At 41.4% G+C, this 22,729-nt stretch overlaps 1 protein-coding gene across 2 annotated transcripts in view; it reads left to right on the top strand.

Annotated features, from left to right (window-relative positions):
• The window catches only part of DGKB (diacylglycerol kinase beta), a 534,249-nt gene that overhangs the window by 192,578 nt on the left and 318,942 nt on the right, over positions 1 to 22,729 (top strand). For both annotated transcript variants that reach the window (XM_045008243.1, XM_045008242.1), the window contains one exon: positions 15,628 to 15,726. In XM_045008243.1, the coding sequence (XP_044864178.1) occupies positions 15,628 to 15,726 (99 nt within the window). The remainder of the gene's footprint in view (positions 1 to 15,627; positions 15,727 to 22,729) is intronic.

Genomic DNA, 22,729 nt, shown 5'->3' on the forward strand with positions numbered 1-22,729 from the left:
ATGTTGGCTTGAACTTCTACAATCCCTCCCTTTCTTCTTTGAATAGAGCAGTAACTCAGTGCTTTTTAGTAAATGACCTTTGGAATATTCTCTCATTGTTCTGAGAGTGGAACTATTCTAATTGCTCTCAAAAGAATCTCCATGTTAGGAAAAAATGTTAGGAAAAAATGGAGAAGTGAAATCCTAATGGAGTTTTGCCATTCACTTCAATGGATCCAGGATTTCACTCATGCCCTTCAGAGCTTTGTTTGATGTTCCCTTAGGAATATATTACGTTGTCACTCTTGGTATCCTCTTAGTATTGGTGTCGTTATTAATCTAATGAAGTAGTAGTGGTATTTCAGAAATGCTCAAAGTCTTCACCCAGAAATGGGGATCCTTTGTGCAAGGCACTGTACAAACTATAGTAAGTATCAGAGGGGTAGCCGTGTTAGTCTGGTTCTGTAGAAGCAGCAAAGAATCCTTTGGCACCTTATAGACTAACAGACGTTTTGCAGCATGAGCTTTCGTGGGTGAATACCCACTTCTTCGGATGCTGCAAAACGTCTGTTAGTCTATAAGGTGCCACAGGATTCTTTGCTGAAACTATAGTAAGAAACAGTTCCCTGGCCTGATGAACTTACAGATCAAGAAGAGATCTTCCATAATAAAGATTGTGACCACTGATAATGCTACAGTGATGCGCTGCCTTCCTCATCCTGCAGCACTGCTATTACTCTGCAGTCTGAATCAAATGCTCGACTTCCACCATTGGAGGGATTTTGAAACCTATAGCTCCTCTTTGCTATAATATCATAAATTCCAAGGCTCCCAACCAGGAGGAGGCAGTGGCCAGAGGTGGCTATGCAAAGAGGAGGCGGTGTCAATTGGTGCCACTGTGCTCCACCCTCTGTTAGCTGTAAACAAGCTCTCCCCCATCACTCAGCCCTGGGGGGCTGTACTTCTCAATCCACCCTTTCCACACACCATTACCCAGACAACCAGCAGCCATCCCATGCACCCACCCCCCCAACCATTCAGCTACCCCAGGCATATGCAGCACCCATCCAATTGCTCTAGCATCCACCATAGGTATCCCCAGTACCAGCACACCCAGCTGCCCTGGCACTCATCCCAGCCACACCCACTACCCATCCAGTAGTCAGTGGCTGCTGAAATGTCACTCAAGGAGGGGAACTAGATAAGTAGAGATGTAGATAAGTAGAGATGAAACTGAGGGAGTACAAAAGAGAAGAAGGAAATAGGAGGATTAAAATTGGGAGAGGAAAATAGAGGAGAATAAGAGGGGGGAAAGGATTGAAGGAAGGAGCACAGAAATGGGAGAAGCTAAACCACAATTCATTTCTGTAACAGAAGTTATTCGGAGGTCTCAAAACTTGTCAGTTACATAGCAGGGCATATTCAGTTAGATCTAAAGCAATTTTACCAGATTACTTTTGTAATTGCTGGCACATCTGACCCATTCTGACACCAGCATTGCCCCTCTGCCATGTGGTGGAAGATGTCTTGGGCTTTGCAGGTTGACTTCTCAGGGGAGGTGGTCAGTGAAGCAGAATCTGGGTATATTTTAAGAGATGATTACCCCTATAACAACATGTTCCCAAGAATAATAGTCTTTACAGATGGACATACTTAGGTATAGAAGCAATTTTAGGTTATTTTTAGAAGATTTGTATGGCTCTTGCTGAGCCCTGTATAGTTAGATCATGTTAAATGAAGTATGAAGGAATCCTAGTGTTCAAAAATCATGAGTTAGGCCTTCCAAAAGTCATGAGATTAGCCAAAAATTCCTAAGGACTTGTCTATACATACAGCGCTTCAGTGGCACAGCTACAGTAGTGCTTAGTGAAGATGCTCCCTACGCTGACGGGAGAGCTTCTCCCATCAGGTAGGTACTCCACCTCCCTGAAAGGTGGAGGAAGCCCTCCCATTGAGATAGTGCTGACTGCACTGGGGGTTAGGTCTGTGTCAGGGGTATGGTTTTTCCACACAACCGAGCAATGTAGCTATACCGACATAAGTCTGTACCATACACCAAGCATAAGGTGTGAGCAGAGGTGAAAGTAAGCCGGTACGGGCTGGTACGGAGGACTGGTAAGAAAAGGAGACTGCTTGAGGGAAGGAAAAGCCTGCCCCCTGCATAAGAATAGTTTAAACTCAGCTGTTCCCTGAGTGGTTCAGCCCCCCGGGGGTTAGGAGTGGTTTCTGGCATCCTTGTTAATTTCACTCACAGTACCTGGGGGGAGGGTGTGTTTGACCATGGCAGGGGCAGTTCTTTTCTGCCCCCGGGATGAGGGGATCTCTCTCCAATACTAATATACACAACAAATACAAGCATTTGGCTGCACAGCTTAAATCCAGAGCTAATAAAAGCAAGTGGAAGGGGAAAACTCACTGTCACATTGGTTTCTCGTCTCCTCCCTCCCCCTCCTCCAGCCAGGCTGCAGAAAAGGCTCTGCATTCCCCCCTCCCCCCCCTGCCAGGAGGGGTTCTCCTCTAGGCTCTAGCTTGCAGTAGGGAGACTGGCTGAAATGCCTGCTGCTGCTGCCTGCATAAGAACAGTTTAAACTCAGCTGTTCCCTGCGCAGTTCAATCCCCAGGGTTAGGAGCCATTTCTGGCATCCTTGTTAATTTCATTCCCAGTTGTTGCGGGGGAGGGTGACCATGTCAGGGGCAGTTCTTTTCTGCCCCCGGGATGAGGGGGATCTCCTATATACAAAAAACACAATAAAAATCAGGAACCATTTCCAAGTTCAAATCTATCCCATTCCCTCCCCAGCATAGGATCATGGTTGTGATGTCCAAACTGCTTGCAGATCCTCTTTGAAATGTTACTGAACTGCGCAGGGAACAGCTGAGTTTAAACTGTTCTTATGCAGGAGGCAGGCTTCTCCCTCCCTTAGCCAGTCTCCCTGCTGCAAGCTAGAGGGAAGCCCCTGCAGCTGCTGAGTGCCAGGCAGGGAGAAAGCACAGAGCCTAGTGTCGGCAGCCTGGCTGGAGGAGGAGGGAAAACACAGAGAAAAATGTGACAGTGAGTTTTCACTTTTTCAGGCTTATTCCAATAGTAAAGTTTTATTACAGACAGTACTGGTAGTAGTAATAGTAGCTTTATTTTCTCTATCTATGTCATGCAATGGGAGGGATCCATGAAATACGTAGGAGAGGTGGGTTGCTTGCGATTGGACCATATGGGTAAGAAATGTAAATTACTTTCGCCCCTGCCCAAACCCCAGGGCTCCCAGCCGCCTCTGCAGCTAGTAGCTCCGGGGGTGATTTAAAGGGTCCGGCTCCTAGCTTCAGCCGAATCCCCGAACCCTTTAAATCCTGATTTAAAAGCCTCGGGATTTAAAGGCCCCACCTCTTCCGACAGAGGCCATGCCTCTTCCAGTTGAGGCCCCTCCCCCTCCGCAGGATTCTGGAGTACCGGTAAGTCCTTTAAATTATTTTCACCCCTGGGTGTGAGGTTGTTTTTTTAAAATAAAAATGAAGAATATTAGGTTCTTTGTATTTGTCTTCTGGTTTCTGAGCCTTTAGGTCACACTTTCTCTATGTTTTCAAACATTTGCCCCTAGCCAGGAGGGCTTGAAACTTACTGATCCACCTCATCATGATGGTGATACCACATCATCTATTCAAGATCTTCTTTTTCTTCCGTGTATTCATCTGGAAAGGAAAATTGATAGCAGTTCCTGTAAACATGCATTGCCTGCTGAACCTCTTAAAATGTGCCTGTAAAACAAATCTTTCTTTTCTTAAGATCTTTTTAGCCTTTGCTAATCATCTCCAATTCTTTTTTGTTGATAACATGGTCACTCCATTATATTTTCTGAATTCTTTCATAACTCCCTAATTCAAAGGATTGTAGTTTATTATTGATTGTTTTAAAGTCCATGTTTCACAGCCACAGTTTAACACAGACCAAAAGTAAGTTTTTAAGAGTGAGATTTAAGTCTTTAGATTTATGTCCATTCTCATATGCTGTTCATTCTTCCAGAATGTCTTTTTCACTCTTGCAGTTCTGGTTCTGATTTGAGTAGCCGATCTTCCATCTTTAATGATACTTGCTATATGGCTATGTCATTCACTGGAATCTTGCATATTTTCCCAGGATCCTTGCATACCATTAATTTTTTTGTTTTGTCCATACTCAACTCTAGAGCACTTTCTTTGCATATTCATATATAATTTCCACTAACTTCATCAGACCACCTTCTGAATCAGCCGATAGCACTGTATCATTTCCATAGAGAATTGTAATTCACTCATTTTCAATTCATCTTTATACCTTCTTTTTTCTTCGATTAATTTAATCAAACATTCACTACAGATGTTGAATAAAGATGGTGACATTATACAACTATGTCTCACTCCTTTCTTGATCGCTACAAGATTTTCATTTTCATTGCCTATTATATTGCCTTCTGATTCCAGTATAATTGTTTTATTACTTGGAGTTCATACTCACACATCTTAGTATGTTGGACATAGCGTAGATGGTAGATTCCATCAATGCTTTTTGAAAGTCAATAAAACACAAGTATTCTGTTTTCCCCATATCAGTTGATCTTTCTGATATAAGCTGCAGTTCATAATGGTGTTCATCGTTCCCTTTCCATGTTCGAAACCAGATTGTTGATCTCTTATTTCCTTATGAATCTGTTCTCACATTTGGTCTTGAACAACTTCCAAAAGTATCTTAGGCTGTTTTGTGACTGTACACCGTTACATGCGTGTTGTTTTGCCATAACCCTCCCCCCATCATCGTTCAGTCTGAGGCACTGAAAGAGAGTACTCAGCACGAAAGCTAGCATGCCTGAGAGGGGTGGGTATGTAAATACCTCTGCTATGGCATGGCCCCATGCGGATTCTAAAGTGCAGTGTTGATGGGGGCAAAAAGTGTGTACCAGGTCCTGGGAATCAATAGTCCTCCTGGGCCACTACCACAATGCATTGATCTCTTTTGCTGCCTGACTCTTACCCAAAGGTATAAAGGTCCCCGCCCTCTCAGCGCCCTATGCTGAACTTTTCAGATAGTTCTACCGTGAACTCTGTTGATTGGCAGAGATGATCATGGCTCATATTCCAAGAGCTGCCACCTGGTGTCTAGAGCACACCTGGGTACTGATCAATGTATGGTCAGAGTACACTGTCCTCCACAACTTTGCTCAGAGTGGCAGGAACCTACACCTGTAGGTGTAGGAACCTGTACTGGGAGTGGCAGGAACCTACACCTGTACTGGGAGATTTCAAAGAAGCTTGAGGAGGCCGACATTCACCAGACTCCATCCCAGTGCCAGGAGCATATGAAGCACCTGAGGCTCCTGGACCAGACAGAGAAGGACTCCAACAGTCTGTCCAGGAAGGGACCTAGCACATGTCCATGTTATGATGAAATGGACAGGTGCTTTCCAGGGCTCCGTGTACAGTGCGTGAATTGACTCATGATCACCTTCTTAACCCAGCCAGCCTCATTGTACGACAGGATGTCAATGAGGGGCAGGGAGAGGAGGCAGCAGGGACCTCAGAGGAAATCCAAGAGGAAACCCTGGCAGACCCAGAGGAAGAGAAGCATGTGATTCTGCATCTCAACCCAGCAGACCCAGCTGAAGAAGCTCCACTGAGGAGGACCCCAAACCACTGCAACAACCAGAACCCAAGGCTGGTAAGTTGTAATACATCCCTACATGCCCCGAAAATATCCCCACTTGCTCTGATAATTCATCCTTGAAGGTGCCTCTACCAGATCCTTGCTCCACCCTGACATGGTCCCAAAGTAAGACATGGCTATAAATCAATGATTGTATTGAAATCCACTGTAAAGTATTTAGTGGAAGCTATAACAGTGGTGCGCAAACTTTTCCTGCCATGCCCTCTTACCATCTGTCTGTGCCCCACACTTCAATTACTGCAAAGCCAAGTCTTCCTCAGCAGTGGAGCTTGGGCTGAAACGGAGTTGGGGGTGGAATTGGGGATGGGGAAGGACCTGGAACTAGAAATGGAGCTGTTGTGGGGGAGGGAATGAGGGCAGAGAGGGAATGAGGGCAGATCCGTCCTGGAGGTGGAGCTGGGCCTGGAGGCAGAGCAGGACTGGGGGCTGAATGTGGCTTGAGGAGGAGAAAGACTGTGGACGGAAAGGGGCTGGAAGCATGACAATCCTCCCTGCCTCCGTGGGAGCTTGCCTGGGCCCTGCCATGTGCCCTCCTCAAATTTTTCCTCCATGCCCCATGCCCAACAATTTGGGGACCACTGCTATAATAGATGACTAGTGAGCAGTTATTGTGCCCCTGTATGTGTGTGTTTCTCAGCCAGCACTCTGGATGCCATAGTACCTGGGCTGTGAAGACTTGGGGGGAAAGGGAGCGTGGGAGTCAATGGGTTCTGAAAGGCCCCGGTGGTGAAAGAACAGTTTTGTGACACTGCTCATTGTGCAAAGACCCACCACTACCCCTTTCCCCCTATACACTCTGTTTTTCCTTCCCCTTATGAATGGGAGCCAGGTAGAAGGAGTTGGGGGTGCTTGGCTGCTTGTCTGCAGACCGGCTTTGGGCCAGGAAAGGAAAAGGAACTGTTGGTCATCCAAGGAATGTCTTAGTGGTCCATTCTCCCTGTGACCATTTCAAATGGTGGTTACCATTTCCAGTTCCTAGTGTCTGATCTCTCCCCTCACTGAGCCACTCTACAGAAGCTGGGAGAAGCAGGATTGGGTGAAGCATCCACTACAGCAGTTGCACAAACACAATGCAATGTCCCTTAGCAGTGGAGAGGCGACTGGTTTGTGGTATTAATCAAAAAGTTCAGGGAAGAAAATGTGTTTGTGATGTGACTCACTGTTTCCCTGTCCCTTTCAATGCTGTTTGCTGGATGCACGGGTGAGACTTTCTGGCGAGATAGGGAGTTATGAGGGGGAAAAACATGGGGTTCTCTGTTCTTTATCCATGGGAACTCTGTCTGCTAGCTTAGAACACAGTCAGTTTCCTCCAGTCCTGTAAGCATATTTCAGCAAATGTTTGGTGTAGCAAAAATTCAAACTGGTTCTTCAGCTTCAACGGCAGGGAAAATGAGCTTTATCCAGCTTCACAGCTCACAAAAGCAATGTGTAGAAACATCTCTCTGATATAGGTGGCTGGGTGACTTCCACAGGACTGTAAAACCGCTTTTGTTTTCCATTTTGACACTGCTATGTTCTCCAAATGATAGCCAGCTTTTAAAGAATAAATAGGTAGCTAGTAATGTAATCCCCGAAGAGAATCAAACCCCTCACCCCGCTGGCTCCTTGATGCACTGTAAACAGTGCAACATTTTACTAACAGTACTGCAGGTTTATTACCATTTTTACCCTCAGCTTTTTCCTTGTGAGCTGCAAATATAGTCTGAAGGAAGGAGGCTGTAGCAATATAATTCCTGATATGCTCAAAAGTATCAATATTGTGGCCTTCGGTAGCACAGTTACATTATGCGGGGGCATTTCTTAGGTTCCTTCAATGGAGAAATGTAATATCATGCTAGTCTTTTCTTTGACTTGCCCAGACATTCCAATGACAGGGAAACTATTCTGCTGGTTGGGCAAGAGCAGTACCACAGCGATAGCAGAACCAGATGGAGAGGGACGTTGGAGGAGCTGCTTCTTGGTATTGACAGAGTCAGGAGCAGTTCAAGTTCCTTAGAGCAAGGGAGGATCTGACTCTTAGGCAGCAGGAGGCACTGATAAATCAGTTAAAAACAATAGTAAAACAATAGTAAATGAGCCAATGACTCATAGACTTTAAGGTCAGAAGGGACCATTATGGTCATCTAGTCTGACCTCCTGAACAATGCAGGCCACAGAATCTCACCCACCCACTCCTGTAACAAACCCCTAACCTATGTCTGAGTTATTGAAGTCCTCAAATCGTGGTTTAAAGACCTCAAGGTGCAGAGAATCCTCCAGCAAGTGACCCGTGCCTCACGCTGCAGAGGAAGGTGAAAAACCTCCAGGGCCTCTGCCAATCTTCCCTGGAGGAAAATTCCTTCCCGACCCCAAATATGGTGATCCGTTAAACCCTGAGCAGGTGGGCAAGACTCACTAGCCAGCACCCAGGAAAGAATTCTCTGTAGTAACTCACATCCCACCCCATCTAACATCCCATCACAGACCATTGGGCATATTTACCTGCTAATAATCAAAGATCAATTAATTGCCAAAATTAGGCTATCCCATCATACCATCCCTTATCAAGCTTAGTCTTGAAGCCAGATATGTCTTTTTGCCCCCACTACTCCCCTTGAAAGGCTGTTCCAGAACTTCACTCCTCTAATGGTTAGAAACCTTCATCTAATTTCAAGTCTAAACTTCCTAATGTCCAGTTTATATCCATTTGTTCTTGTGTCCACATTGGTACTAAGCTTAAATAATTCCTCTCCCTCCCTGATATTTATCTCTTTGATAAATTTATAAAGAACAATCATATCCCCCTCAACCTTCTTTTGGTTAGGCTAAACAAGCCAAGCTCTTTGAGTCTCCTTTCATAAGACAGGTTTTCCATTCCTTGGATCATGCTAGTAGCCCTTCTCTGTACCTGTTCCAGTTTGAATTCATCCTTCTTAAACATGGGAGATCAGAACTGCACATAATTTTCCAGATGAGGTCTCACCAGTGCCTTGTATAACGGTACTAACACCTCCTTATCTTTACTGGAAATACCTCGCCTGATGTATCCCAAAGACCGCATTAGTTTTTTTAATGGCCATATCACATTGGCAGCTCATAGTCATCCTGTGATCAACCAATACTCCGAGGTCCTTCTCCTCTGTTACTTCCAACTGATGTGTCCCCAATTTATAACCAAAATTCTTGTTATTAAACCCTAAATGCATGACCTGCACTTTTCACTATTAAATTTCATCCTATTACTATTACTCCAGTTTACAAGGTCATCCAGATCTTCCTGTATGATATCTCGGTCCTTCTTTGTATTAGCAATACCTCCCAGCTTCGTGTCATCCGCAAACTTTATTAGCACATTCCCACTTTTTGTGCCAAGGTCAGTAATAAAAAGATTTAAATAAGATTGGTCCCGAAACCGATCCCTGAGGAACTCCACTAGTAACCTCCTTCCAGCCTGACAGTTCACCTTTCAGTATGACCTGTTGTAGTATCCCCTTTAACCAGTCCCTTATCCACCTTTCAGTTTTCATACTGATCCCCATCTTTTCCAATTTAAGTAATAATTCCCCATGTGGAACCGTATCAAATGCCTTACTGAAATCGAGGTAAATTAGATCCATTGTGTTTCCTTTGTCTAAAAAATCTGTTACCTTCTCAAAGAAGGAGATACGGTTGGTTTGGCATGATCTACCTTTTGTAAAACCATGTTGTATTTTGTCTCAATTATCATTGACCTCAATGTCCTTATCTACTTTCTCCTTCAAAATTTTTTTCAAGACCTTGCATACTACAGATGTCAAACTAACAGGCCTATAGTTACTCGGATCACATTTTTTCCCTTTCTTAAAAATAGGAACTATGTTAGCAATTCTCCAGTTGTACGGTACAACCCCTGAGTTTACTGATTCATTAAAAATTCTTGCTAATGGGCTTGCAATTTCATGTCCCAGTTCCTTTACTATTCTTGGATGAAGATTATCTGGGCCCTCCGATTTTGTCCCATTAAGCTGTTCGAGTTTGGCTTCTACCTCGGATGCGGTAATATCTACCTCCATATCCCCTCATTCCCATTTGTCATCCTACCATTATCCCTAAGCTCCTCATTAGCCTCATTAAAGACTGAGGCAAAGTATTTGTTTAGATATTGGGCCATGCCTAGATTATCCTTAAAGTTCCTGGAGTGGGGGTATGTCCAGAGGAAACAGGGCCGTTCACTCATGGAGTCACTGGTACAACTGGTGGAACACTTTCAAGACCTGCTGTGGCTACTGCTTCTCTTTGGGAAGAGCAACACCTTCTCATCTGCCTCCTCCGAATACTTTCCCTCCTCCAGCTGCCACCCAGGCTGCTGCTGAGACAATGAATCCCACACCCATCCCCACCAGGAAGGAGCATACTGGACCCTTGGTACAACATCCTCTGCCAGCACCTGAAGCCCCTCACAGAGGAACCCCTCAGAGGAGGCAGGTGTGGGAAAATGAGCCAGAACTACTCCCTGTAGCCCAGCCTGTGTATAGCTCGCAAATCCCATGCAGGAGACATCCCTGTTTGATCCTCACACAATATTACACAGCTGTCCCCACCTCCCCTTATCAGGAAGAGGAGGAGAAAAACAAGGAGATGTGTCTACAGACAGTAATGTTTGCCCACTTCTCAGGGAATTTGACTGGGTGTTTTGTTCATTTGTTCCTGTTACAAACTGTTTTAGCTCTATGTTCAATGTATGTAAATAAAAGTTATTGTTCACTTCACTGGTGTGTGCGCCTTGCTTTCTGAGTATGATGAACATATTTTCGACACATTTGAGATGGCTCAGCGCTGGATTCACAGCACGACTGTAATTTCTGTAGTTGTGTGGTGTCAAAGAAATGGAATGAATTCTGACCCATCCATATCCCTTCTCCCCCACAACCCCAGCCATGAATTTCCTACTATTTTTTTTAAAAAAAGGCTCATGAACTAAGAAATAAACTAAGCTAAGAAATATCTACAAAAACAACGAGGTGTCCTTGTGGCACCTTAGAGACTAACAAATTTATTTGGGCATAAGCTTTCGTGGGCTATAACCCACTTCATCAGATGCCTGAAGTGGGTTATAGCCCATGAAAGCGTATGCCCAAGTAAATTTGTTAGTCTCTAAGGTGCCACAAGGACACCTCGTTGTTTTTGCTGATACAGACTAACACGGCTACGCCTCTGAAACCTAAGTAATATCTGTTACTGTCCAAAGAACAAGAATGAAAAACAAGAGAAATAAACTGTAATGTCTTTATAGCTTTGTTAATGACTTAATTGACAATACAGACAAAGGAAACAAAAGGAAATTAACAGTGAAGATATCTGACACAGAATGGTGCTTTTTATAACCCTTCCTCTTTCACTCCCACCATGCAGTCATAACTTGCATCCATGGGAGTACTCATGCATAGTACCTGATAAGTGCTGTGAGCAACGGTGTCAGAAAATGTGAAAAAGGAATGTGCAAAACCCCTCCCAAAATCTTGCAGAACTGTTTTAAATTACTGTAACGGTAGGTAAGTAAGTGTTCCCCGTAAAGCACCCTGAAACACACCAGTTAACATATTACAAAAACATGATGTCTTTAAAGTGTATATACACTCTCCACAGCACAAAACCATGGCCCAAGATGTTAACTTTGAGGGCCCTCACCCAATTTTCTGCTTTCAGGTAACATGATAATGTTGGTTGCAGCAAGAGTTTGTGGCAATGTTCCATTGAGCTTTTCCAGTAGCACTATAGCTACACAGTTTCGCAATAGTCTTTGTTGGCACAGACCCAAGCCATCTTCTGGCTCCATGTTGATCCACACACATAGTATCAGAAATTTCCCTTGACTGCTGAGAACCAGAAGCAGTGTGCAAGTGGGTGGATCTGCTGCCTGTTCAGGCTTTGAAAACCAGATCCATAATGTTTTTGGATTTGGATTCACAATGAGGTTGTACATTTTTTTGACAATTCTTCTGTCTCAAACACATTCTTTGTTACCTCTGACAGCACTTTCAAGCCTTCATCCCCTATCTTTTTAACAAGTCAGTCTGTATTCAAACACAACTTGCTGCTGTGATTTCTTCATCCATTTTTAGTTGGTTTACTATCATCTCTAGTTGAGGTTTTTCAGGCTTATCACCATGTAGTTCCTTGATATATTCTCCCCATTTCTTGTTTTTATCTTTGGAATCTGTCAAATACAGTATTGTCCATTTTTGTCCTTCAGGGTCACATTGGTCACCTTTTTTAATTGAAGACTCATCTTCTGATACATCTCTCTTTGTTCTCTTTATCCAATTGTTTTGTTGTGCGTAAACCTCCCAGGGGCAGTGTCTTTTGCCACCAAGCACAGTCACAGGCTGAGGATGGTGTAACAGCCTTTAGATAAAGAGGCTAACTATGATATAAGCAGGAAAACTTGTCAAATAAGCAGTCTTGAACAATTTGATGACCGTATTAACAGGGAGTGGTGGGGGCAAATGCTCCAAATGTCCAAAGATGGCACTGTGACATGGCAAGTGCAGGTCACCATTCAAAAAGATGGTTGCCAAAATCCCTGCTGCCTCATGGGTTGTGCCTTTTGGCTAAAAGCTAGAATTCCAACTCCCTTGCCACGCCCAAACTAACTGCACTTAATTTTTGGGGCCTTTGTGAGTATTGACCCCAAAGTTATATGATGATAAACATGACTTACTATTCCTCAACTGCCATGCAAAATGAGTGAACCCATTCCTTGCATAAGAACATAAGAACATAAGAAAGGCCGTACCGGGTCAGACCAAAGGTCCATCTAGCCCAGTATCTGTCTACCGACAGTGGCCAATGCCAGGTGCCCCTGAGGGAGTGAACCTAAAAGGCAACGATCAAGTGATCTCTCTCCTGCCATCCATCTCCATCCTCTGACGAACAGAGGCTAGGGACACCATTCTTACCCATCCTGGCTAATAGCCATTTATGGACTTAGCCACCATGAATTTATCCAGTCCCCTTTTAAACATTGTTATAGTCCTAGCCTTCACAACCTCCTCAGGTAAGGAGTTCCACAAGTTGACTGTGCGCTGCGTGAAGAAGAACTTCCTTTTATTTGTTTTAAACCTGCTGCCTATTAATTTCATTTGGTGACCCCTAGTTCTTGTATTATGGGAATAAGTAAATAACTTTTCCTTATCCACTTTCTCAACATCACTCATGATTTTATATACCTCTATCATGTCCCCCCTTAGTCTTCTCTTTTCCAAACTGAAGAGTCCTAGCCTCTTTAATCTTTCCTCATATGGGACCCTCTCTAAACCCCTAATCATTTTAGTTGCTCTTTTCTGAACCTTTTCTAGTGCTAGAATATCTTTTTTGAGGTGAGGAGACCACATCTGTACACAGTATTCGAGATGTGGGCGTACCATGGATTTATATAAGGGCAATAATATATTCTCAGTCTTATTCTCTATCCCCTTTTTAATGATTCCTAACATCCTGTTTGCTTTTTTGACCGCCTCTGCACACTGCGTGGACATCTTCAGAGAACTATCCACGATAACTCCAAGATCTTTTTCCTGACTCGTTGTAGCTAAATTAGCCCCCATCATGTTGTATGTATAGTTGGGGTTATACATACAACAACCAGTTGGGGTTGCCTGGCCATATGTCTGTAACTGGCAACTGTAAAGATTGCTGCATGGGCTGTAAGGGGATTGAATCAACCCAGGAACCTAGCCAATATATGTAAAGAAATGGAAATGCTAGACATTACCATAATGAAACTAAGTGAAGCATTCTGGAGAGGTCTAGATTTTGTTTCAGGTCTTCTGAGCGGCAAAGAATACAGAGTTATCAGTGCAAGTGGATGTCAAAGTAGGTAAGAAGTGGCAATTATAGTAGACAGGACTGTAACTGGAAGGACAGAACAAGTGAATATATCATCTGAATGTGCAATGATAATAGTGATAAAAAGACTTCCAAAAGATATGATTATTCAAGTATATGCCTCAACAACGCACATTCTGATGTCCAAACATTCTATTTAAACATTGAAATAATGGAAATCAGTGGTAGAAAGAAAAATAGTCATCCTTTATATGACTTATATGGAACGCAAAAGTAGGAGGGAAAAGACTATCGGTCGCAGTTGGTTTATTTGCGGTTAGTGAAAGATTCATAGACTCTTGGGAGAAACATGACCTCATTATCTGCAATAGTTATTTTGACTAAAAACACAGTGCAAGGCATACATGGGAATCACCAGGAGGGATGTGTAAAAACCAAATTGATTTTATCAGATCAACCATAGGTATAGAAATAGTGTTAGGAAGGTTAAGATTATGCCAAGTGCAGATTGTAGATCAGATCATAGATTGGTAATGGTGAGAATGAATGTCAAACTGAGAAAGATACAGAAAGCCAAATGTTATCTAGCATGGAACCTTGAAGCTCTGAGGAATCAAGAAATACAAAGTTACTACCAAGATGAAGTGTTGCAGATCATTAATAAAAACAAAGACCGAGTGATTTGGGAATGTCTGAAAGAAGCTATCGAAGAAGCTGCAGATAAACATCTAGGGAAGATGTTAATAACTAAGAAAAACCCATGGATAACATATGAAATCATTGCTCTGATGGATGAAAGAACAAAAGTAAAACCACGAAAAAAAAATCAAGAACTGGAAAAAAAACCCCTGAAGTCACAATATAACGATAAAGAATAAACACAGATTAATAAAGTCTGAATGGCTGAATGAGAAATGCAGAGAAATTGAACAATTGAATAAAGAGAACAAAGTGGGATGTAAATGGATTTATAGGTTGTATGAAGAATAGTCTCAATTACATTTTTCGTACTTCTTTAAAAACTTGAAAAATAGTTTTCTGGACAATATATGGGCTGTACAGAATATATTATGATGTAGTATATTATTATTAATAATAATCATGTTTATTACCATAGAGCCTAAAGGGCAACCAAAATGGGACCCCATTGTGCTAGGCACTGTACAGAGACAGAGTAGTTGACAGTCCCTGGCCCCCAAAATCTTATAATCTAATGAGACAAGACACACACACAGGGTGGAGGAATTGGGGGTGGAACACAGAAGCAGAGTGAACAGTATGTTGGCAGCAAATAGCATGTTGGTTCCACAATTTTTTTAAGAGATCAGCTAAATGGAAGGGAAAGGAAAGGAGTGAGAATGAGAGGGACAGGGCAGGTTGGAGTGAAGCTGAGGTGAAGAGACTGAGAGAGAGGGGAGGCTGGCACAAACATCCAATCAGTACCAGGCAGGGAAAATAAGAGAACATTCAACAGTTCTAAATGGAATGTCCAAAGGTGAAAAAGGTCCCTGCTTTGGCTGCGTTTGCTCCCGCCCGTTGGAGTCTCTGTCTGGCTCCTCTGAACTTTTCTCCCAGGGCCACATGGTGGGCAGGAGCACCATGCAGCAACTGGGTCCTAGTGCCACCCTTTTATAGTTGTTCCAAGAGACTGTTGTGTGCGGGGTCGGGGGGTGCAGACGAGCTTCATTTTACCCCCTCCACCCAAATGCAGCAATCCCTGCTTTACATTTCTGTTAGAAAAGTACTTGTAGGCAATTACCCTTCCTGGAAGTCTGGGCAGTCAGAAAATATGTCCACATTATATTTTTCCAAAAGTGAACAAAGAGAAGCAAAGTTTTCACTATTGTATGTGCTTAAAAAAAAGGGCAGTTCATTTGTTCAGGATTGGTTGATCTACAGAGAGAATTAACTTTTAGAATTTTGAAAACTCAGAAAAAATAATTAAACTGAAGCAAAGTGAGTTCCTAGAATACTATATGTGAGTCAAATAATTCTGTCACTTGACAACAATTCTTAAATATTTTCCTGTATTAATTCTTGTACTGATCTAATGTTTTCATATTCACGCTATTCCAGATAGGGCACAGGTTCTTTATAGAAATATTCTAGTGAGATACAGTGGTGATTATTAATTTTCTCTCTTTTCCCCACAGCTCCATAATAAATGTGCTTCACATCTAAAGCCTGAATGCGACTGTGGCCCTTTGAAGGACCATATTTTACCACCCACAGCAATCTGCCCAATAGTATTGGTGAGTTCTTCATATGCTCTATTCTGATACAGCCTTGTGTCAGAGACACTGGAACAACCTGAATGAATGTTTGACTGCTTTAGCTTTTTGTTAATTTGACAGCAATATATAAGCCCAAAACAGAACAGATAATTCTAGTTCATGACTTACAGGCAGAAATGCTTCCCCCCTTCCTCTCCCCCACCCCCCAATATATTGCATTTTCCTTCATGTGACAATGAACTTTCTGTAGGATATGCTATAACTGAAGCTGACTCAGGTTTTATTACTTAGTCATGCTGTACTTACCAGAAATTGTATAGGCAGAACATTTCTACATTTTACATCTTTTATAGATCCAACTTCCCAGAATAATGAAGTTATTCTTATGGGCAGTTTTTGCTTGGGATGCACATTGTATATCTGCAGTGCTGAGGTCTCTCATCTCAACCGGAGGTTACCTAGAATGATGACATTGGCCTTGCAGCAAGCTATGCATCAACATTATGGTGTATTTTATTCTGCAGGAGTGGACAGTAAATTTCACTGTCCACAAAACAATTACTCAGTTCAATGAAAATAGAAAAAGAAATGCACACTGTACATAGGTACAACTGAAAAAGGCTGAGCAGTTTGTCATGAGAAAGAGACCTTCAGAATTAACATCTATATTAATACATTAAATTGAGTTTTTATGCTTATGAAAGTCACAGCATCATCATCATCTTAATGCTAATAACAGATGTGATATACATGGACACATGGACATTTCATTTTAAATACACTTCATAACAAAAAAAAGTAATGGTTGAATTTGAGAAACTATACAGCTGTCAGAAAAATTTGGAAAAGTGGCTTTCTAAACTCTAAACTTTTCCTTAAAAATGCTTCTGCTTATTAAATAGTCTGTAATGATTTGTAAATTATCTGTGTTCTCTTTTTGCTGTTTGTTTGTTAATGCCTGAGTCTCACCCCACAACTATGTAAATCAAGAATCACTCCATTGCAGTCACTGGAGTCAAAGCTATGTTAAGCTAGTGCTTAGTAACTTAAATTGCAAAATGGTAGCTTCCTAGATTATCTGTAATGATGTGTTGATTTCCATGATTATTGTGTTGCACTGATTGCAGGTAATGTAAGTTTATGTGTAGAAAGAGATTTTGCTTTTTGTTTTCTTAAACACCACTACTGCAAACTTAGCCTGAGATCTGAAAGCCAACTTGAATTTCAGATAATAATAAATACTACTTATGCATCATCACCAATAATAAAGCTTCTGCATGTGAAATTTTGCCCTTGGTTACATTTGTGCAACTCCATTTTTTTCCATGGTGTTTTACAAGTGCAAAGGAGGCAGACTTTTGTCCTGAAGTTGGAATTTAGTTAACAGTTCTGTTGATATGTAAACCTAGTTCACCCTTGTGTAGCTTTTTTTGATTCTGCAAATTTAAAAGGAGTAAAAGTACTGAGAAATATTCGTGACCTAAAGTAAACAAATCTGACTCAAACTACATACCGGTAAATCAATTTGGACAGTGCATTGCAGCACTGGACATGTACATTGTCATGGGAAGGAGGTGGTTGCCTTTGGTGCAATGTATTTCACTGGAAACTTTACTGTTTTACAATACAGTATGTTTGGTCATCCAGCTGATCCTTCCAAAAATGTGTAATAATAGAGCACTATGTACACTCACATTACAGATTGCACATCGCTGACCTGGGTAACAGGAATTCCTCCTGGATATGATTGATTACAGTGCATATGTTGTTTGTCTTGACAATTTTTAAAATTGGTTTCTCCCACTTCCTTTGTTGTGGAGATTGCTCTTGATGAATGTAATACTTCAATGAATATGAAACCAGCTCTATCAATAACTGCAGCAAAGCAGTGAATACCTGTGTGCAGGAAGAACCATAGTGACGTAATCCTCTAAATGTGCAATAGTAAACAAATTCATTCGTTCATCAGTAGAAATGTTGCATTTCAGAGACAGTACATTATGTACTAGGAAGAGGGGGGATCTCTTATCTGGTACACTACTTTGGTATCAGTGATCACTAGAGAAAGTGTTTTTGTTGTGGGGTTTTTTTTTGTTTTTTTTTTTGCATTATTGCTCATGAGTAGAAATTTGGTGTGTCATAAAAAGAAAAAGCAAATAAACATTGTAGAAGGCCATGCTCCTGGAGATCATCCAATATCATTCCCTTACATGGAGGTTTCATTTTCCTAGGCCTTCCTCCAGTGAACCCAGATTCTCCCCAGAGGTCTGGTGGCAAAGACCAAACAGCAAACTGAAAACTCTTGCATCAAGGTCTTCTAAAGAAAATAGCCCTTCCCTCCTGGGTATTGGTATCTGTTAGTCAAAGTTCAAAGCAGACAGACAGATTTTCTTTATCTCTTGGAAAGACTGCCAGCAGGCCAGACTCCTCCACAATCTGTCCTGTTTTGAGGGAATGAGGCTTTTTGTATCTGGTCCCCCTTCCCACCATGTCTGTCTGGGAAGGCCTAGAAATTCCAGAAGCCCTAGTGGCTGAGAAAGAGAGAAGCCTTGCATCACTCTCATTTCAAGGTAGCAGTATATTGGTCCCTAAGCAGAGTTAGAAGCCTGGGTTCTCAAACCTCAAACTGCTATCCTTTGGAATACTCCTTCACTCGTAGAGGTCATTCCCTTCACCTATGTGCCTTTTTAGCAATCTTACAGTTTTGTTATTGCCATTGTCACTGTCCCACATGACATTCTCATAAGCAAACTAGGGAAATGTGGTCTTAATAAAATTACTATAAGGCAGGTGCACAATTGAAAGGTCCTGTTTAAAGAGTAGTTATCAGTGGTTTGCTGTCAAACGGGGAGGTTGTATCTAGTGAGTTTCCATGGGGTGAGCCCTGGGTATGATACTATTCAATATTTTCATTAATGACTTGGATAATGGAGTGGAGAGTGTGTTTATAAAATTGGTGGATAACAGCATCTGGGAGGGGGTTGAAAGCACTTTAGAGGACAAGATTAGAATTCAAAATGACCTTGAAAATTGGAGAATTGGTCTGAAATCTATAAGATGAAATCCAGTAAAGACAAGTGCAAAGTACTTCACTTAGGAAATAAAAACCAAATGTACAACTACAAAATGGGGAATAACTGGCTAGTTGGTAGTACTTCTGGAATAAATCTAAAGGATATAGTGGATCACAAATTGAATACAAGTCATGAATGTGATGCTGTTGTGAAAAAGACATATTCTGGGGTGCATTAACAGTAGTGTTGTATGTAAGACACAGGAGGTAATTGTCACATTCTAATTGACACTTGAGGCCTCAGCTGGAGTATGGTGTCCAATTCTAGGTGGAACACTTTAGGAGAGATGTGGACAAATGAGAGAGAGTCCAGAGGAGAGCCACAAAAATGAAAAAAGGGTTTAGAAAATCTGACCTGTTAAGAAGGGTTAAAAAAACGGGGCATATTTAGTATTGAGAAAAGAAGACTAAGAGGAGACTCGACAATAGCCTTCAAATATATTAAGGGCCTTTATAAAAAGGACCGATCTATTGTTCTCCATGTCTGCTGAATGTAGGATAAAAAATAACAGGCTTAATCTGCAGCAAGGGAGATTTAAGTTAAATATTAGGAAAAATTTTCTAATGATAAGGTTAGTTAAGCTCTGGAATAGGCTTGTAAGAGAGGTTGTGGAATTCCCATCACTGGAAGTTTTTAAGAAGAGGTTGGACAAACACCTGTCAGGGATGGTCTAAGTATTCTTGGTCCTGCCTCAGCGCTGGGGCCTGGACTTGATGAATTCTCAAGGTGCCTTACAGTCTTACATTTCTATGTTGATGCTATGATTTGTTTTTGTTTTCACAATAATTTAATGATTATGAAATATTAAATATCATTGAATTTCACTGAGAAGATTGATGCTGTTTGGAAGACAATAAGGACAATGCAATGATCAGTGAAGTTTGGTTGTATGGTAGTAGTGGGGATGGGGGGAAGAGGTGGTAGAGTTGAAAGGGGGCAAACTATCCAGATATGTTACATGGATTGAATATCACCAGCCTGCTGGAAGAGATGAAAACAGGCAGCAGCTAAGATAAACTTAATAATCATTGATATTACAGTAAATAAAATCTTTCCCTGTGCTCTGTGAGCAACACTATATACAAGATTGACATGACATGTTAAACTCCTTATTTTAGGTCACTTGTGACTGTTTTCCTCTACTGTCCTTTGGTTTTAAATTTCTTATGCTTGTTCTCAGCACAGAAATTAGGTGTTTGAGAAAGTTTGATATAAATCCATTTGCTGTTTGTGAATTACAATGGGTATCAAATAACTAATTTTAAGTATTTTTTAAATGTACTCTTTTGCATTCAAAATAGCAAGAGATGCTTTTTTATTTTTTACATATTAGTAAATCAGCAAATCAGATCACAGATTTCACCCAGGCCATTTTACAAACTTTCCGTATGATGTATGTATGTTCTTTAATGTGAATTAATGTCCTTTGTAATACATCATAGCCCTGCATTTATTATTGTTACAGTCTGTAGCCCCAATCCTGCAAGTTGCAATGAATGGGCAGACCTCTGTACCCACATAGAACCTCACTGATTTCAGTGGAGCTACCATCAAGCTGATGGAGCAACTCATGGAGAATACCGTTCAGGATCATGACCTGACTCTCTGTAACCAACAGGCTTTCAGAGATACATTCTCTATCACATATCCAAAGTACTTCATAATAATGTTAAGCTCTGATATAACATATAGGTTCATAAAACCTCCAATTTTGAGTAACAGTAAAATGTTAAGATTGTTAAATATGTAAACAAACAAAAAAAGCACTTACTCCCAAAGAGGATGCAAGACTGTCACCTCTAACATGTGACTCTAATAGCCGTTAAAGAAGCAGGGTTTAGGAACACATTAAATTTAAATCTGCCATCCAGACACAAAGTATCTTTCAAAACATTAAAAACGAGGCCTACCAGATTCTGCCCATACATTCAGAAGGCAAAGCTCTCAGCTGAAAAATATGGAAAACACACACATTTTGGGAATTGGCACTGTGTATTCTTTAAAACAACTATCGGGGGAGGCTCTAGGAATTTGGCCGCCCCAAGCACGGCGGCATGCCGCAGGGGGTGCGCTGCTGGTCCCGCGGCTCCGGGGGGCCTCTTGCAGACGTGCCTGCGGAGGGTGTGCTGGGAGGGTGGCAGGCGTCTCCGGCGGACCTTCCACAGTCATGCCTGCGGGAGGTCCACCCGAGCCACGGGACCAGCGAACCCTCCGCAGGCATGACTGTGGAAGGTCTGCCGGAGCCGCCTGCTGCCCTGCCGGCAAAATGCTGTCCCAAGTGCGCGCTTGGCGCGCTGGGGTCTGGAGCTGGCCCTGACAACTATATAGATGCACAGAAAACTTTGCATGATTCCATATCATACAAAGATCTAGCACTTTGTACATGGCTCTTCTGTAATTTTTACATGTTTTAATAAGACATATTTTGTCTACTTTAAAATAGGCCATATTCACAGTTCCAGTTTATGGTACATATTGTATATTGTATGGTGAAGTTTCTTACTTGACTTAAATGAGTTTAGTTATAAACTGTGCATGCAGATCTCAAGTGATAGTCTTTTAATAGATGTCAGATACACTTTATTGCTATCCTCTTTTATTTCAGTAACATTTTAATTAATTCACACTGATTGAATAAATGTACATTGAGACTTGTTTCCTAATGAGGGCACATTTAGAGGAAAGGTTTTGTATCATTCTGATATCCTGTGGGTAATTATATTCTAATTATATGGTGGGGGGAAAAGTCTATAACTCAGTGCTGATATTGTTCATTGGACCCAATTAATTACATGCACATAATGAAAGTTCATGATAAAGTTGACTGGCAGTGAGTTTAAAAATCTTTAACTCAATTGAATCCTAGCCTAGCATGAGTATAGAATTAGACTATAACCAGGTTAGAAATGGAGTATTGGAATGGGATGAGTGAGTCTCCAATAAGAAAGAAAAGCTGCTCTCTCTTTACAATATGGCTTGTTATACGAAGCAAAAAAGGAGTAAAGGCTGCCTGACATCTTGGCTTCTCCCTTTTGGTGCCTTCTCTCTCTTTGTTTCATTTTATCAATGTACAATCACACTGTTCTTTCTATCAGTGTAAACAAGTAATAAAATAATAAGATTTTCTCTCTATCCACTCTAAATCATGTATGTTCCTTTGTGTAACAACATACCAACCAAATCACACAATATGATTTATATATAATAAATCTGATTCTACTGTCACTTTTACCGCTTTCACTCTGGTGAAACTTCATTTACTTCATTGGAGTTACTGCATATAATTTCTTCAATCCACATAAGTGATCTTAAAAACCATAATCCAAACTTTGTTTTTACAAATCAAGGTACAAATTGTAAACCATTATGTACATTGACTTTACATGGGGTATATTATGAAACTCCACACATCATTGTTTCCATAGTAACTAATCAATTTCAAAAAGAGAAAGTGGAGTGACATTAAGCTGTATCAAAAAGTGAAAGAAATAAAATGGATAAAATTGACCATAAAGCAAATTGAGCATAAAGTCAGCATGTGGTGGTGTGGGGGGTTTATTGCCAGTAGTTAGGATTATCTGCCTAAGTCATTGTTGGGCCATTTCTGAGTGATTTGGTTACTCCTAAAAGTTATTGCAATAGAAACCTTAGAATACCTCACCCTATTTTACATTCTCTTGCATAAATCAATTCAGATTTTCTTTTATCTGGTAAAAATACACATTATAAAAGCAAGCTTTATGATGCATATTAAAGGTAAGTGACTTGGCAATGGCATGACAGGAAATGAGTGACAGAATTGGGAATTAGTTCTCCTGGATCCTATTCCTGTGCCTTAACCTTAAGACTATTCATCTGTTCTTCTCATGTATAGTGTATGGGTGAAATTCACTCTTGTGCAGAGAGTCAGCTCAAAAGCACCTTTTAAACCATCCAAAAAGATGTTA

The sequence above is a fragment of the Mauremys mutica genome, chromosome 2, assembly GCF_020497125.1.
Source record: "Mauremys mutica isolate MM-2020 ecotype Southern chromosome 2, ASM2049712v1, whole genome shotgun sequence".
In the NCBI taxonomy this organism is placed as follows: domain Eukaryota; kingdom Metazoa; phylum Chordata; order Testudines; family Geoemydidae; genus Mauremys; species Mauremys mutica.